This window comes from Rana temporaria, chromosome 2 (genome assembly GCF_905171775.1).
Source record: "Rana temporaria chromosome 2, aRanTem1.1, whole genome shotgun sequence".
Lineage (NCBI taxonomy): Eukaryota > Metazoa > Chordata > Amphibia > Anura > Ranidae > Rana > Rana temporaria.
The window spans coordinates 105,323,317-105,341,701 of record NC_053490.1 but is presented as its reverse complement, the minus strand read 5'-3'; the positions used below and the strand labels follow the sequence as shown (position 1 = coordinate 105,341,701).

General features: G+C 40.6%; 1 protein-coding gene across 2 annotated transcripts in view; it reads left to right on the top strand.

The window, feature by feature from the left end:
* The window catches only part of LOC120929339 (cyclic AMP-dependent transcription factor ATF-7-like), a 136,205-nt gene that overhangs the window by 105,489 nt on the left and 12,331 nt on the right, over positions 1–18,385 (top strand). Inside the window, exons 4-9 of one of the 2 annotated variants that reach the window (XM_040340719.1) lie at positions 6,992–7,088; positions 9,572–9,693; positions 11,450–11,569; positions 15,138–15,263; positions 17,864–18,018; positions 18,264–18,363. In XM_040340719.1, the coding sequence (XP_040196653.1) occupies positions 6,992–7,088; positions 9,572–9,693; positions 11,450–11,569; positions 15,138–15,263; positions 17,864–18,018; positions 18,264–18,363 (720 nt within the window). The remainder of the gene's footprint in view (positions 1–6,991; positions 7,089–9,571; positions 9,694–11,449; positions 11,570–15,137; positions 15,264–17,863; positions 18,019–18,263; positions 18,364–18,385) is intronic. The other variant, XM_040340720.1, reaches the window with a different exon arrangement.

The window sequence follows — 18,385 nt, the reverse complement described above, 5'->3', positions numbered from 1 at the left end:
ATAGTGAAAAATTACATTAGAATTGCTGTTTAAAGCGGTTCTCCACCCTAAAGTGGAGTCCCGCTGATCGGAACCCTCCCCCCCTCCGGTGTCACATTTGACACCTTTCAGGGGGGAGGGGGGGTGCAGATACCTGTCTAAAGACAGGTATTTGCACCCACTTCCGGCCCGGCTTTCACGGGCAAAAGACGGGCATTCCGTCACATCCCGTCGCCCCCCCCCCCCCCCCCTTGTGTGCTGGGAACACTCGGCGGGCGCGTCTCGCGCATGCGCCGTAGGGAACCGGGCAGTGAAGCTGCAGCGCTTCACTTCCTGGTTCCCTCACCGTGGATGGAGGGGGGGAGCAGCAGGGTGACGAGCGATCACTCGTGCCCTGCTGCGGACGGCTCTGGACTCCAGGAAAGGTAAGTGTCCTTATATTAAAAGTCAGCAGCTGCAGTATTTGTAGCTGCTGGCTTTTAATATATTTTTGGGGTGGAACATCCGCTTTAACTTGTGATGCTAAACTTGTAATACCAATGGCCACCACCAGATGGCGCCAGCTCACACAAGGAAGAGCTGGGGACTTCACAAAAAAATAAAAACATTTTTTTGCCCACCTTCCAAGCCAAGTCACCAGGATGCTATTTCTAGTCGCCATGGCGACCGGGATTTGTTGAGCCCTGGATTAAATGTTTAGTTTATTAATATTACTCTTACAAATTCCAATATGCCCACATCCAAAATGGCCACCATCCGGCACGCATGCGTGGTGACGTGTGGCTTGGCTCTTCTTAAGGCGTTTCATCAGATGTGACATCATCAGGGATTCGGGGGCCTTGCCTATTGACTTTGCCAGTAACATTTTTACTTCCAGGACTAGTCTTGAATATTGCCTGTGACCTTTTTGTAGCCGATCTTCTCCATTGCTGACATACTATACTTTCTTCTACATTGTGTCTGTGTGGAAGGGCCATCTTGGTAGAGGCATTTGATGTCACACTGCAGTAATACGATGGGGCTTGTAGGTAAAGGAGTGCTTATGCACCCCTTGCATACCGGGAAGTGCATTGCTATTTTTCAGAAGTAATTCCAGACAAAGGGAAAGTTTCAGGGTACTGTTCAAGCACAATTCATATTTCTCGTCTGTTCCCTATAACAGAAAATCTTCACTTTTTGAGTTTCGATTCACTAGTGTATTATATTTGTTGCTATACGGAAAGGTGAGCATATGCTTTTTATTCTTTGGTGTACTAATTAAATTAGAAATGAAACCAACAAATGGAATGAGGGGACTTCCACGTACCCCAGAGAGCATGGATTAGTTAGGAGCCACATGTGATCTGTTGAAGGTAGGTAAGTATAAGATCACGATTCATCATTAAAAAAAAAAAATATGACAGCAGTTCTTTAAAAGAGATTGCTAGGTAAAATGTAAAATTCATTTGACTTATTCCTACTTCTTGTTTTTAGATGTAAATTTGGAAGTACAAGTAATTATTTACAGAGTTTTAGACATGTGTGGCATCCTGCTTTAGTTTGTTGCTTGCATCAACTAGCCTTTAAACGCAACCCAGTTCCATCTGACATTGGCATCTGCCCAGTATATTAAATGGACATCTGTGCACCTTCTGGGAACTTTAACCTTCAGAACAGGCACTTGTGCAGTTATGCAACAACAGAGAAATAATTTCCAAGTGCGCAGTGGAATGTTTATGGTCTCACATGCAACTAATTATTCATTCCCGTATAAGCATAATGTGTACTGTATATGAAAGATCCATGGAATCCGGAATCGCATGATCTCTTACCTCGGTGCATTGTTTTAATTTGCAAGTTCATTCCATTTCAAGTTTTGGGCTTTGACTATCGTGAGAAACCTCTGCATACATGTTGGTGACATTCTACAAATTGTCATTTAATTACACTGCATTTCTGTACTGCTTTACATTCAACACACTTCCAGTCTGTTCTGAATGTACAGTATGTGTATCATACTCTGAATGTATGTTCCCCAAGAATTCAAACAACTGGATCCTGACAAAGTCACATGGTGGAAGGCATAGGGGGTGACCAGTGGGATACTCTACTCTATTGAGTTGTGAATCAGGATGGGAGCCTGCATGCTGTTCTGGCGCCATCTTGTGTTCTAGCAGTGCTAGTAAGGCTCAAAAACAAGTGCGCTATACAGGCTTGTTTCAAATGTGTTTTTAAGTAGTGCTTTTTTAGTATCTTATGTTTCAGCATTTAATAAAATGTACTTGCATTATTAGATTTATATTTGCGTGTGCACATTTGTGATCCATGGTGCATTGAGTTTCTCCTTTTCCTGGAGATAAGAGGTGATCAGACTTAATGGATAACTTAAAGAGCTGATTGTAAGTTTCACCTCCTGTAATAGAAAGGTCAATGCTATCTGATAAATTTTTCTTGCCACGTGGTGTTTGGAATCTTTGGATTGTGTGACACATTGGGAAGTCCACTTTTAAAATTTGTATGAGGATTTCTGTTAAAAAAAATTTCAAGTTTTTTTTGTTTTTATTATTATTTTTATGTTTTCATGTTTGGTATGCTGTAAAATTGTTGGTGGTATCTGTATTTTTATGGTTGTATATTTCTTATGGAGTGCATTGCACTGTTTGTTTATTTTTAGTTGTTTGGATTTTTGAATATTCGATGATTTTAAAATTATATTTTTCTATTGCAAACATTTACACATTAATATATATATTATTTAAAAGATATTTGAATTATTTATAGTTGCCAATTTTGTGTATATGTGTATGTGTGTAGTATATATATATATATATATATATATATATCTATATATCTATCTCTATCACAACAAATAATATAAATCATCAATCAAAAAATTTAATAAAAATCATAATTTCTGTAATTCATCAGTCCAATATATATTCTCCAACACCGTGATTCTGTGAGTTAAAGTCCTTTAATATTCCAAAAAAGCAGTGCCCCTCCCAAAGTTATATATACATATTAGGGCTGCAACTAATGATTATTTTCATAATCAATTAGTTGTCGATTAATCGATTAGTTGTTTCGACTATATATATATATATATATATATATATATATATATATATATATATATATATATATATATATATATATATATATATATATATATATATATATATATATATATATATATATATATATATAATATATAGTGTAGGATTAATTTTAAACCTTTTTGATTGGGGGTCTTCCTGGTTGGGTTTGCCTTTTGTTGTGACATTTCTTCATGGATGGTTGTAGGTTTCCTCATTTGAACATCCCATCTGTAGATGACATTAGTATTTTTAGCATCTGCAGCTGATCATGGCAGATCTTTAGTTGAGCAATAGTGAAGCTGAAAACACAGACCTTTGTTGCTGAGCTGAATACCATTTGTATTTTGTTTTGAGGAGGAACTACAAGAACAAGCATTCACTATGCATTATGTCTTCATGTGCTTTTTTTCTTTTGTGTTTTGATTGCAGTCCAAGAATGTTTTAGAAATTATATTTAATATTAATATTGGTTTGTTGCTGTATCTTTATCAGTTCAGCAAAGTGACCCGTGTCACGTCTAATAAAATAGAGAAGGCCACACCTCACCTGGATTAATGTACGTTTTACACCAACTCAGCATTTCCCATTCATTAAATTCCTCCCGCAGCCACATAAATGCCAGTGCCTGCTCTTGGATCGGACCCACTTGTAGTTTGTGTGTGGCTAATCCTTGCAGTTTTCATTTCCTCTTTCACAATTCCTGCAGCATGAACAAGAATGGATCTCTCCCGGTGTCTATCCACCACCCCTCCTTCGCAGTCCCAACACTCGCTCCTTCAGCCCAGAGGAAGTGGAGGAGCATGGCTGTGTGATTGTATGTGTGCAGTAATCCCATTGCTCTCATGTTTCCGCAGGTTGTGCGTGCCAGGCCCGGACACGGCTTCCAGGGGCCTGATTTTCCTAGGGTTGTATTTGGCACAAAAAGCATGGGACATGAGGGGGATGGGGGGGTTGCCCTTTATACACTTTTCCTGGCTGTTGGAATGCAGCTCTCAGCTGTTTGCAGAACTCCCCTTGTTCTGTTCCTTACTCATTATACAAGATTTAAATAGCGCCAACAGTTTGCACAGCACTTTACAACAGTAGGGCAGACAGTACAAATACAATTCAATACAGGAGGAATCGGAGAGGCCTGTCTTTATGGCCCGTACACACGATCTGAAAATCGGAAGACCGATTTACTTTTTTGCTTAATAGTCGCAAGTAGAAATTAAATAGCTTACTAAAGTCACAAAAATTCTCGTACAACAGAAGAAAAAAAAATCGGAAGTGATGTCATATGTTTGTAATGTACTTGTATTTTCTGACGACAACTATACTGGCTAAATGAAAATCGTATGATCTGGTATCGTACAAGGAAAATTTTGGCGCTTTAATAATATCGAATGAATTGTCGTGATTGACTGAAAGCTCTGATCCAACAATCCGATTATCGTAAAGATTCTTCCTGGGACTACAGTTTCCATACGATATTCGGATCGTGTGTACGGGCCATTACGCTCTACTTATTTTCTAATTCAGTTTCTCTGTTTTCTGCAGACGCATAACGAATGCGATGTGAAAACAAGAGTTAGGTTTGAGGGATCCTGAACTTAAAAATAATCAAGGATTGGAGGGATAATTCTGAACATTTATTAAACGGATTGACGGAGAGGGTGCAAGTCTTTCTTGGCACAATGACCCATGCAAAGTGGAGGAGGGGTTTAAATTCCAGCTCCAGACATTTTTGTTTTTGTGTTTTTTTTAAAGATGGTGGTGAATTAGAATGTCTGTTTTCTGTTTTTAAAAATGTAATACCAAGACAAGAAATGGGGTTACTGGTGGTCAAAAAGATGCAGACAACAATAAGTACCGGTTCACATTATGCGTTGCAGGGAATTGAACTGGAATCGCACCGCATTTCTGTTCAAATCACATGCGACTTTTTCTGTATTGTTCAATTCGCACCAAATTCACACAAAAAACGTACAGGGCCCTTTTTTTGGCCGCACCAGAATCTGATTGCATTGGTGTTCACATCAGATTACAAAATGCAGTGCGATTTGCACAAACCAATTTTAGGGTGTCGTTACCTTAACAAACACACCTGCATCGATTCGCATGAATGGGGTGCGATTTGCATGCAGTGTGGAATTCGCACAGAACTTACTGCAGAATCACAGTACACAAGTGTGAACCTGGGCTAAAACCCAGAGAGAAGATCTAGCCTCTCCCCATCTTAAAAACAAAAGGAGGTATATTTACTAAAACTGGAACGTTGCAAAATCTGGTGCAGCTGTGCATGGCAGCCAATCAGCTTCTAACTTCACGGAAAGATGGAAAAAAGAAACTGCGCTAAGATAATGTAGGTTTTGAGCTGGCCTGAGGCTCTAATAAGTAAGCAGCAACTAACCTGATAACATAACAGTGAAAAGAAGTGGGAAAATATATATAGTTGCGCTAGTGTCAGGACCACCTTTGCGGGCAAGGTGACTCAATCACCCCCACCCCAAACGTGGAAATAAATTGAATGAACATAAACCGTGAACTTATTATAAATGATTAAAGTGCACAAATAATACCAAATTAAAATCATAAATTGAATGATAAACAAATCATAAAGCATAAGCTAATGACATCAGTTAAGGGACAATAAACTTATAAGGATGTGAAAAAATGCACAAGGTTAAGTCCAAAAGAACAACCAAAATTGCATAGAAATTGTATGTATATAAACATAAAAGTCCATAAACTGCTGTGAAAAAACACCCAGTGATGTTCCAAGATATCAGCTATGCTTTCTTCCTGGGATCAACCTCTTCAAGTGAATTCCACCACCACAATGTAAAACTGCTTACCAGAGCCAATGGTCCTGTGTATTAGGACCTAGACCAGCATGGATGTTAAACCCGGCAATCGGGGGGCGAACACTGCATCCGTGATGTTGTAATACGACGTGGTAGTACGACAAACTCCACAGCAAGGGCATCAGATGATATGGTATCATGCAAATAAAGCCGATGCCTCGATAGTGTAAAACCAATGACTTTTATTATATAAAATAAAATAGTAAAAAACTCACAATTTAGTAAGTATAAGACCAGCCTTAAACCTGTTGCGCCGGGCGCAAACAGGAAAACCCGTCCGAATGGAAAACGAGCAGATGAGGATGATGACGTCAGCAAGCCGCTTGTTCCGTGATAGGTCACGTCGTCTCGGTGCCTTTTGGACTTCACCTTGTGCATTTTTTCACATCCTTATAATTTTATTGTCACTTAACTGATGTCATTAGCTCATGCTTTATGATTTGTTTATCATCCAATTTATGATTTTAATTTGGTATTTGTGCACTTTAATCATTTATAATAAGTTCACGGTTTATGTTCATTCAATTTATTTCCACGTTTGGGGGTGGGGGTGATTGAGTCACCTTCCCCGCAAAGGTGATCCTGACACTAAACGCAACTATATATATTTTTCTCAGCTTCTAACTTCAGCTTGTTCAATTAAGTTTTGACAAAATAAAAGCTGATCTACACTTGTTACATAAATGAATCGGGAAATTCTGCATAGAGATCGTGAGGTGGGTTGAATCGAGATCACGATTGTATAACGATATAACGTGTGCTGGCAGCGATTGGTGTAGGTTGACACTTGAAAGAAAGTGATGAATTGTGAAAGCCTTTATATCAGTGTATAAGGGGAAATATTGCTCGTGTTTTATGATAATCTTTGCATGTGGTTTCTAATCTGTAATTACTAGCAGTATCAGTAAGATTCCTGAAACCAACCCTGGACTGGGGTTGCACCATGCCTTAACTAACTCGTCTCCTTTTCCTTCAATAAACTTGTTGTTTTTTTTTTTTTTTTTTAGTTTTTATTCTTAAAATGTTGGCTTTTTATACACTATGTTAATTAATTTCCCCAGGTTTAATAGCATATTTTCTTTCCTGCAGCGTTTCACAAATGAAGACCATTTGGCTGTACACAAACACAAGCATGAAATGACTCTAAAGTTTGGGCCTGCTAGGACAGACTCTGTCATCATCCAAGGTAAATGCTGTGTTCCTTCCTGGATTAATGATATATGTAACCAAGAGTGCAATTTTTGTCATCTAACTGGCAACTGATTTTTTTTCATTCCTGTGTAAGCTAAAAGCAGTGGTTCCCTTTCACACTTGTGCGACTTGTCCTGCAAAGTCGCATGACAAGTCATGCTCCACGGGTAGTAATCATATCTGTGCGATTTTTAAAGTAGTCCCTGCACTACTTTGGTCCGACTTTAATGCGACTTGAGGTGCATAGACCTCAACATTACACAAGCATTGCTTCAAGTGCCGTCAGTCGCGTGACTTTCAGGTCATACAAGTGTGTGAAAGGGGCCTTTAAAGAGGAAGTAAACCCTGATGGGTTTACTTCCTCTTTGTTGCCCTGCAAGGGTAAACCATAATAGGCTACTATGCATCGCATAGTAGCCCATTATGTGTCACTTACCTGAAACCGAAGCCTGCAATATCCCTGATTTCTTTGCCTCCACGAGGCGTCCATCCTTTACCCTCTTCCTTCTGGGTATCGCTGTGACTGGCCGGAGCAGCGATGACGTCACATGCGCGCGGGAGACGACACGGCATGATGCCATTCAGCAACGGCACGCTCAGTGTGCCTGCGCCGTTGTCTATGGCGCACATGCGCCTTAGACATTGGTGCTTTATTTATTACTAATATATATACTAAACCGTGTAGGTCTAGGACAGGGGTCTCCAAACTTTCTAAGCAAAGGGCCAGTTTACTGTCCTTCAGAATTTACGAGGGCCGGACAGTGGTCAGTAGGAGTCGAAATGGTCCCGACATCAGTGGGAAAAATGAATGCCCTATCGCTTCAGTGTGAGTAATTGTGCCCCGTCATTGGGTCCCATTGTTGGTGTCATTGAGAAAAACTGTGCCCCGTTGTTGGTGTCATTGTGAGGAATTGTCCCCCATCCTTGGTGTCATTGTGAGGAATTGTCCCCCATCCTTGGTGTCATTGTGAGGAATTGTCCCCCATCCTTGGTGTCATTGTGAGGAATTGTCCCCCATCCTTGGTGTCATTGTGAGGAATTGTCCCTCATCCTTGGTGTCATTGTGAGGAATTTGTCCCATCCTTGGTGTCATTGGGCCCCTTTGTTGGTGTCCGTAGGAGAAACTATGTCCCATTATTGGTATCAGTGGATGAAATAGTGCCCCAAGGGCCAGATAAAAGCAAGCAAAGGGCCACATCTGGCCCCCGGGCCGCAGTTTGGAGACCACTGGTCTAGGAGATATTGCAAGCACCTACAGGTAAGCCTTAATCTAGGCTTACCTGTAGGTGAAAGTTCTCAGAGAGGGTTTACAACCACTTTAAAGTGATTGTAAAGCTCGACTTCTGGGGTTTCTCTGCGGTTCTCGTGGCTCCTCCCTGTATCAGATAAACAAAACCCCCCAGTAGAAGCGCTCTCCTGGGGGGTTACCTTGCGGGCGCCAGCATTCGGCGTCCATAGACATGTATGCCGGACTAGATCCAGCGTCATTGGCTTTGACAGCAACGGGAGGCAATGGCTGTGCTCCTATCAATCTATCCAATCAAGAGCTGTGACCCCGTGAAGAGAGGGACAGCGTGTCCCTACCGAGGGAAATACGGGGCTCAGGTTAGTAAAACGGGGGGGGGGGGCCTGTTTTCATTTTTTTTCACCTTAATGCATAGGATGCATTAAGGTGAAAAAACACGAGGGTTTACAACCATTTTATAGAGAAGTTCAGGATTTTAAAAAACTGACATTTCTACTCATCAAGGTGGATGCAGCATCGATCTGATGCTGCATCTGTCTCCTTTCGACTCTGCAGTGGGAACTGAGCAATCAAACACTGCTGATTGGTCAGTTTTCAGGGTTTAGCGCTCTGGTCCCTCTCCTCTGATGGTTGCTCCCATCCTGACACTTGGTCTTCCTATGGTTATTCAGCCAACCCAGTCCTTTCATAACATGTATTCACCCTTAATATGAAAGGTTTACCTTGCATTAAGGTAAAGAATATTTAGGCATCAGTATTCAACCCAAACCCCCCTTTACTTACATGAGCCCACACTTGTGATTCAGCGCTCTGCCCATCTGCAGCTCTTCTCTTCCCTCACTTCCCGCTCTCTTGGGCTTCGCTGAGGCAGCAGTGTTGTGTCTATCAAAGCGAGTGATGAGGAAGCGGGGGGTGAGTCCCGCTGTCCACGTCTATTGAGGATCAGAACCAAACTGCGCAGTGTGTGTGTTTATGGACACACACAGCCCAGCTCAGGAAGGAACCCACATGTCCGCCTACATAGGAAGTGGCTTCCTATGGAAGCGCATGGAGAAGAGGAGTAGCCAGGAGTGCGGATGAGGACCCCAGGAGAGAAGGTTCAGGGCCTTTACAGCCACTTTAATGTTTGTGTGTGTTGTTTTCTTTTTTTTTTTTTCTCCTCTTCCCTGTTCCTCCCTTTATTTCATCTTTTTTAATCCAAGGTCATGTATCTCTTCTTTCTTTTTTTGTAGATCAAACGCCAACTCCAACCCGTTTTCTCAAGAACTGTGAGGAAGTGGGGCTGTTTAATGAACTAGCTAGCTCTTTTGAACATGAATTCAAGAAGGGGACAGAAGAGGAAGATGACAAAAAGGTTTGGGAATTAAATTGTATCTTATGGTCTGTAAGTAAAGCGGGCCTCAGGTGGATTGTAGCAGCTGAATTTTGATCTGTGTGTTGCTGTCCCTGTTCAACACAAATCAATCACTAGCCCATAAGCTGGAATACTTTTGTTGCACAGTGGCTGCAGCTTGATCAGTGTAATCCTACCAAGGATAGGAGGATTCCCCAATCCACCTCCTTTGTGAGTTTGGAGGAATCCTTCCTTTCTTCTTTTTTTTTCTCTTTTTTTTTTTTCTTTCCTTCCTTCCTGTTTTCTTTCTTCTCACCCCTCTATGGGCAGCTTAACAGTAATGTGCATATGACATGTACCTGGAAGCACTGAGTATTTGCCTCAGAGGCAGAGGTGGTGGGGAAGTGCTGGTAAGTTGAGTATGAGGCAGAGGACGTGGGAATGGTACTTGGTAACCTATTACACTCTAAATATGATAACATACTGCTAAAGATGGAGTTGGCCTTAACCACTTCAGCCCCGGAAGATTTGGCTGCCCAATGACCAGGCCATTTTTTGCGATACTGCACTGTGTTGCTTTAACTGACAATTGCGTGGTCATGCAACGTTGTACCAAAGCAAAATTGACGTCCTTTTTTTCCCCACAAATAGGGCTTTCGTTTGGTGGTATTTGATCACCTCGGCAGTTTTTATCTTTTGCTCTATAAACAAAAAAAATAGCGACAATTTTTAGAAAAAAACACAATATCTTAATTTTTGCTATAGTAAATATCGCAATAAAAAAATATATATCAAAATTAACCCGCAACAAGCTTTCGACGTGAACGTTATTCTACGCAAAGCCCTATTCGCGAACGTTTTGCGCAAACGACGTACACGACGGAAAATTTTACGCTGGCCGGACGTCCATACTTGACATTGGGTACGCCTCATATAGCAGGGGTAACGTTGTGCCAAAAAAAGCCTTACAGAAACGACGTAAAAAAATGCGCCGGCCGGACGTACGTTTGTGGATTCGCGTATCTAGCTAATTTGCATACTCGACGCGGAAATCGACGGAAGCGCCACCTAGTGGCCAGCGTAAATATGCACCTTAGATCCGACGGCGTACTAAGACGTACGCCAGTCGGATCTAGCCCAGCTTCAGGCGTATCTTGTTTTGTGGATACAAAACAAAGATACGCCGGAGCAACCTAGCAGTTACGCGGCGTATCAATAGATACGCCAGCGTAACTGCTTCGTGGATCTGGCCCTATGTCTTTACCTTGCAGGGTAAAAAAAACACCCAGTGGTTTACAACTACTTTAAAAATGATTCTGGCTTTCTTGCTTCTTTAAAGAACAGACTATTTACCCATAATATAAAATAGTACATGAAGCCATAAACTTTGGAATAGGAGGGCAATGCCAACTAAAAAGAGATACCCAATTAGCAGCTGGTGTTTGTACACCTAAAATAAAATAAAAAAGCACTGCAAAATAAAGAAATAAAGAAGACGTGCAGGTTTAAGATGTACCACACTGACATCACTGTATGCTGCCTTCTAAATTCTTCACAGTATTATCAGTCTATTTTTCTGTCTTTATTTTTATTTTAGACCTAAACAATTTGATGTTCTGATCCCTTTAGAAAAATACAGTGTGTGTGTGTACATGTTATAAAAAATATGTGGGTGTATATAGTTGTTTTTTTTTATCTCACATGAATGTGAAATTTATTGGAGATGTCCATAATAAAGTTGTGTTATATCCTACTATGCTGTGTTGTGTGCATGCAGAGTGCTGGACCACTGGATATGTCTTTACCTTCAACCCCTGACATTAAAATCAAAGAAGAGGAGCCAGTAGAAGTGGATTCATCCCCACCAGATAGTGCAGAGTCGTCGTCAGAGGAGCAGGTATGGCAAATATGCTGATACTTTATTCAGAAAGCTTCCTATGTTTAAATTAAAGCAGAACTTCACTTTCTCAATCAACATTTATTATGTTTAATCCGTATGCTGCTAGCATTAGTAAATAGATAGGAAAATGTATCATATTTACTTGTCATAAATATATTTTTTTTATTTCTTCAGTTACTTCCTGGTTTCCATGCCTAGGCAAATTATGTCATATATCCCAGGAGTCTTCAGGAGGGGTTTTCTCAGCTAAGAACATCCTCCTGCCCATATGCTCTAGCTAAGGGTAGATGGATTCCAGGAAGTGTATTTTTCAAAGTGATTTCTCAACCAAATAAAGCATTGAGACTTGGATGGCTGGGGGAGTTGACTTTCAATATTAAAAATGGATGAAATGGCGTTTTTGGTTTGTGGTGCAGTGCATCTGAAAAATATTCACAGCGCTTCACTTTTCCACATTTTGTTATGTTACAGCCTTATTCCAAAATGGAATAAAATAATTATTATCCTCAAAATTCAACAAACAATACCCCATAATGACAACGTGAAGGAAGTTTTGTTTTGAATTCTTTGCAAATTTATTAAGAATAAAAAAACTCCCAAAAATCACATGTACATAAGTATTTACAACTTTTGCCGTGACACTCAAAATTGAGCTCCGGTGCATCCTGTTTCCGCTGATCGGAGTCCACCTGTGGTAAATTCAGTTGATTGGACACGATTAGGAAAGGCACACACCTGTCTATATAAGGTCCCACAGTTTACTGTGCATGTTAGAGCACAGGCCAAGCCATGACGTTCAAGGAATTGCCTGTAGACCTCCGAGACGGGATTCTATTGAAACACAGATCTGGGGAAGGCTACAGAAAAATATCTGCAGCATTGAAGGTCCCAATGAGCACAGTGGCATCCACCATCCATAAATGAAAAGTTTGGAACCACCAGGACTCTTCCTAGAGCAGGGGGAGCGATGGAGGGGAGAAGGGCCTTTAGGGAGGTGACCAAGAACCCGATGGTCACTCTGACAGAGCACCAGCTTTTCTCTGTGAAGAGAGGAGAACTTTCCAGAAGAACTACCATCTCTGCAGCACTCCACCAATCCGGCCTGTATGGTAGAGTGGCCAGACGGAAGCCACTCCTCCAGTAAAAGGCACATGACCGCCCACCTAAAGTTTGCCAAACTGCACATGAAGGACCGTTAAGCCTTGTACACATGATCGATCTTCCATCAGACAAATCCGTGGATTTTTGTTCCGAAGGGCGTTGCCTGTGAACTTGTTCTGCATACAGATGGCAGAACTTTTTCAGCCAACGTTAACAAAACTACGTGGTTTTTCTGCTCTTTATGGAGCATACACATAAGTCGGATTATCTGACACAACACGTTCATCAGACAATTATTGTCGTAAAATCCGATCGTGTGTACGGGCCTTTAGACCATGAGAAATAAAATTCTCTGGTTTGATGAAACAAAGCTTGAACTCTTTGGCATGAATGGCAAGTGTCATGTCTGGAGGAAGCAAGACACCACTGATCACCTGGCTAATGCCATCCCTATAGTGAAGCATGTTGGTGGCAGCATCATGTTGTGGGGATGATTTTCAGCGGCAGGAACTGGGAGACTAGTCAGGATTGAGGGAAAGATGAATGCAGCAATGTACAGAGACATCCTTAAAGAAAACTTGAGTGGCCCAGCCAGAGTCCGGATTTGAATCTGATTTGAACATCTCTGGAGAGATCTGAAAATGGCTGTGCAGCGACGCTCCCCATCCAACCTGATGGAGTTTTGAGAGGTCCTGTCAAGAAGAATGGGAGAAACTGCCCAAAAATAGGTGTGCCAAGCTTGTAGCATCATACTCCAGACTTGAGGGTGTAATTGGTACCAAAGGTGCTTCAACAAATTATTGAGCAAAGGCTGTGAATACTTATGGATACTGCATGTGATATTTTATTTTTATTTTAATACATTTGCAAAGATTTTAAACAAACTTCTTTCACATTGTCATTATGGGGTAGTGTTTGTAGAATTTTGAAGAAAATAATGAATTCAGTCCATTTTGGAATAAGGCTTTAACGTAACAAAATGTGCAAAAAGTGAAGCGCTGTGAATACTTTCCAGATGCACTGTAGTTCCGCTTTAAATTTTCCTTGTGCATATTATTTTCATGACCTTTTTTTTATAGGAAGTGCACAAAATAGAAATGTTTTTATTGTAACTCGCAAATTAAATTGTAATAATATTGAAGCGCATATAGTAAAGTGCGGTAGTCTAATGCCCTGTACACACGATCTGAATTTCCGATGGAAAAAGTCAGATGGACTTTTTCCATCGGATATTCCGATCGTGTGTAGCCCCATCAGAGTTTTTTTCATCGGAAATTCCGATGAATTCCACCGGAGTTTAGATCTAGAACATGTTTTATTTTCTCTGATGGAATTCTGTCACAATTCCGATGTGATTTGGCCGGGCAAAAGCCAGATCGTGTGTACGTGGCATTAGGCAACCATTCTATTGATGGAACTTCAGTAAAATAGGATCTGCTTTCTGTGGGTTTTGATTATTTGAGGTCTTTGCACTTCTTGTGTTGTAAAGCGCTTCGTAAACTGTCTGCACTATATAAATCCTGTATAATGACTTCTTTATAAACCCAAGTGTTGGTGGCTTTGTATAGAACCGTTTTGATTTCACTCAAAATTGATAGTGTATTTCCACTTTTGCAGTCAAAATTGAAAAACCCCCACTATATGTTTGTGTTCCCATTCACACAGCTTACATAAAAAATAGTTTTATCTATTTTTTTTTCTTTTTTTAAAGCTGATTTATACATTAGATTTACGGCAAGTTCCATTGCTTTGAAAGGATGGCACTGTGAAAATAAGGGACAATTATTTTATTATTTTTTTAAGTATATTATCTTTAACTCTTGGCTAGGACAGACAGTGCTCACATCTAGTTTAGTTTATACATGGTAACGAGACTGGCCAGCACAACACAGACTGGGTTAAAAAACTCCTAGATTGTAAGCTCTAACGAGCAGGGCCCTCTGATTCCGCATGTATTGAATTGTATTGTAACTGTACTGTCTGCCCTCATGATGTTAAGCGCTGCACAAATTGTTGGCGCTATGTAAATCCGAAATAATATAAATTCCCAGCTCCCTCCTTTAAAGTGTCATTAAACCCACATCATTAAAACTATCAATAAATGTTGTATTTCATGCTGTTCATAATCACTCATTCACTATGGGATTTGTTTGCTGTATTCTGCAAAAAAAAAAATGGTTAATTCTGCTGTTTTATTTGTCTCCCTCTTCTGTCCATGTCCCTACTGCAGTTGGGGATTTTGCAGAGCGATGTTGACAGCTAGTGCACATGCACAGTTTTCATTGTATTTCTACCCTGAGCATTTTCTCCCTATCACATCTGAGCGGCCCATGTGACTATAGAGTCACAAATGTGGGCATGTACACAGTGGTAAATGGCAGCCCTATAGATTTGATTTCAAATATATGTATGACAATGTAAAACTGTTTATTGATATTATTTATTTTTACTCTGTATCCCAAAGGATGATTATTATTTTGAACATGTGACCAGCAGCAGAGGACTAGAAGCTCCTCCTGCTTATGTTCCCCTACAGCCAGGCTGGCAAAGAGCGGGGTCATTTGACAGCTGTATATCGAGTAGGAAAAAGGTACTTAGATGTTTATTTATTAAAATAATTACAGTGCCATCATCTACATACAGAAAGAGAAGGAATCTTGTAAATGTAACAGTGTGTGTTTAGTATCACTTTAACATGACAAAGCAGGGTATAGCTTGGTAAGCTGCATGCAGTAAAAAAAAGTAGAAAGTAAACTGCAATTATTATTTTTTTATTACTTTTTTATTTAGGCAGTGCTAATGGGAGAATGTAACAACTATAAAAAGGATGATATCCAAATTTGGCTGCAAACATGGAAATTCACTTTATAGTGTATTTATAGCCAACATTTTTCATTTTAGTTGAAGACAAAGTAAAGGGACATGTTAAACCACTGTATTGCTGGGGAAAATTCCCTTCACTTTCTTACCTAAATTGCAGTAAGTGATAGGAAATTTCTACAAATGTAGGTGAATTTGCCTCGTTGACAATTGTCAAAGTAAAACTGTGGTCCATTGGAAGAGTTTATCTCGCCTTCTGTTTTGGTGATACATTTCCAATTTCCCATTATTTTCTGTCTCCCAGACACCAGTACTATAAGGGAGAGACAGGTTATAATCTAACTAAACTCCTACCAAAATTTGGAAGAACGTTTTGGCTATACCTATGCATTAAATTGTGAATGTAGACTGTGGGTTGCTGGCTGGAGCTTTTCCACCCCACCCATGGAATCTCATTGGCCCTGCTGATATGTGTGTGGATTTGTCTGTGCTGGGATTCCTCTACTGAACTGATGTATAAGCCTAGACTGCATATTAGGGTGTTTAATTTCTCCAAAGATGTGATTTTCATATGACTTTGCTTACGCCCTGAGTCACAGTGATGTAAAAAATAGATATATATGCCAAATTTCAAGACGATTGGATAATATTTAGGGGTTGCACACATTGATCACTTTTATCACAAACAAGTGACATTTTTAATATTGAACTAAGTGCACAAAAGAAGAAAAAAAAAAGATTCATATAAGAATAAACATTACAAAGCTATCGCTGAAATCAATAAGACAGTTATACTGGAAGACTCATCTCCATCATCACAAGCACCTAGTGACGAAGAGGCTGAGTTTTCGCCCCCAGCAACGAAAAAATTAAGTTCAAGTCCTAGATTAAAACCTCTTGATCAGACACTCACGTCTACTTGGGATCGAGAACAGCTATCTATTCGACAAGAAAGTACTTCATTTAGGGCAACTGCAAACAGCCTTGGCCACGATGTTTCAAAAATTTCCATATCTCCAGCTACCATTTACCAAGCTCGGGCCATCAATAGAAGTAAAATGGCAAAGAAAATCGAAGAGTCACTCTTAAAATCCTCCTCATTTAGTCTTGCATTGGAATAGTAAACAGTTGCCCATGGGAATGTCAAAACTTTGGAAGATAGAGTTGCAGTTCTAGTGACTGGCAAAGATTTTGAGCATTTGCTTGGCATACCTATTGCCCTGAAAGGCATTGGTGAGCAGATGAAAATATGACAAAAAATGTAGAAACCAAACCTGCAAAGAAAAAGGAAGTGAAACGATTAGAGGGTAAAAACATTTCGTAACTAATAAAACAAAGACGTTCTTTGAATTGTTTGGGATCCACAACGTGACAGAATACTGCAGTTATTCTCTAAGAAGCCATGTGAACGCCCTTAAAGCGGTGGTTCCCCCTTAAAAACGACTTTTTCTTATTCCACTGCCCCCCCACATTCCATCACGATTGAGGCTCTTATTATTTTTTTCATGCTGTACATACCTTAGTACAGCATATTCACCCGTGCATCCGGGTTGCGAGTCCCGCGGGAGTGGGCGTTCCTCACATGCTGTTGATTGACGTTTTGCCCAAAAACGAGCTCCCCCCCCCCGTCGCGTAAGCCGCGTCACGGTTGGCAAAAGGAGCCGAACGGCGAGTCGGCGCTATACTGCGCATGCGCATCGCCGTTCGGCTCCTTTCGCCAATCGTGATGCGGCTTACGCGACGGGGGGTGAGCTCGTTTTTGGGCAAAACGTCAATCAACAGCATGTGAGGAACGCCCACTCCCGCGGGACTCGCAACCCGGATGCACGGGTGAATATGCTGTACTAAGGTATGTACAGCATGAAAAAAATAATAAGAGCCTTAATCGTGATGGAATGTGGGGGGGCAGTGGAATAAGAAAAAGTCGTTTTTAAGGGGGAAACCACCGCTTTAAGGTTGTCAATGATAATGCTCTGATAAGTTTGTGATTTCTAGTTTTCCCAATAAAAGTAATTAACATTTAAAAATTTTATTTTTTGCCTACTTTTACAAAACAGATCAAAGTGTGCAACCTCTAAATATTATCTAATCTTCTTGAAATTTAGCATATATATCTTTTACATCACTGAAACTCAGGGCGTAAGCAAAAATGTTAGTTTATTTTTTGCCTTAGAAAATGAAACGCCCTACTGCATATATCCAGATCTGAAATGCCAGTTTTTAGTGTACATATGTATGTATATGCAGGTTTAATTGCAGACGAAAGCAAGTCAGTGTGTGATCATTTGTGCTGTTGGCCACACTATATTATTTCTATGCATGGTTTTTGGTAGCTTGGGTGATAATGTTTATTATGTCACTCTGGTAAAGGTGCCACCAAAGCCGCAGGTCAGCTCAACGCCCACTCCTACAATAGTTCGGCCTGGCTCTCTGCCTCTCCACCTGGGATACGATCCTTTGCACCCTACACTTCCTTCACCCACATCTGTCATCACACAAGCCCCTCCGTCCAACAGACAGCTAGGGTAAGGAAGCTGTAGTTGTGTGTATTTCACCTATCTGCTTTTCACACACTATCCTAATTTCTTAACCACCAGTGTGTTCATCATTATCCTTTTCTACCCTGTGTTATGTTTCTCCACTCCCTTGTATTGCTCATACTAAAACAGAGCTCTGTTTCATGTCTAAGTGTCAGTCTTCCTTAAATCACTGTGCTGTATACATCTCTACCCTGATTGTGTTATTGTAAAAGGTTTCTTCTGTGTTTCAGCTCCCCAGGCAGTTCAGTCCCTCTTATGATGAACCTGGGTAATGGCCAGGCTGTCCCTTTCCTTCCTGGTCCACATGTACAAATGCCATCTGTAATATCGGTAAGGAGACCTTTGTCTGATT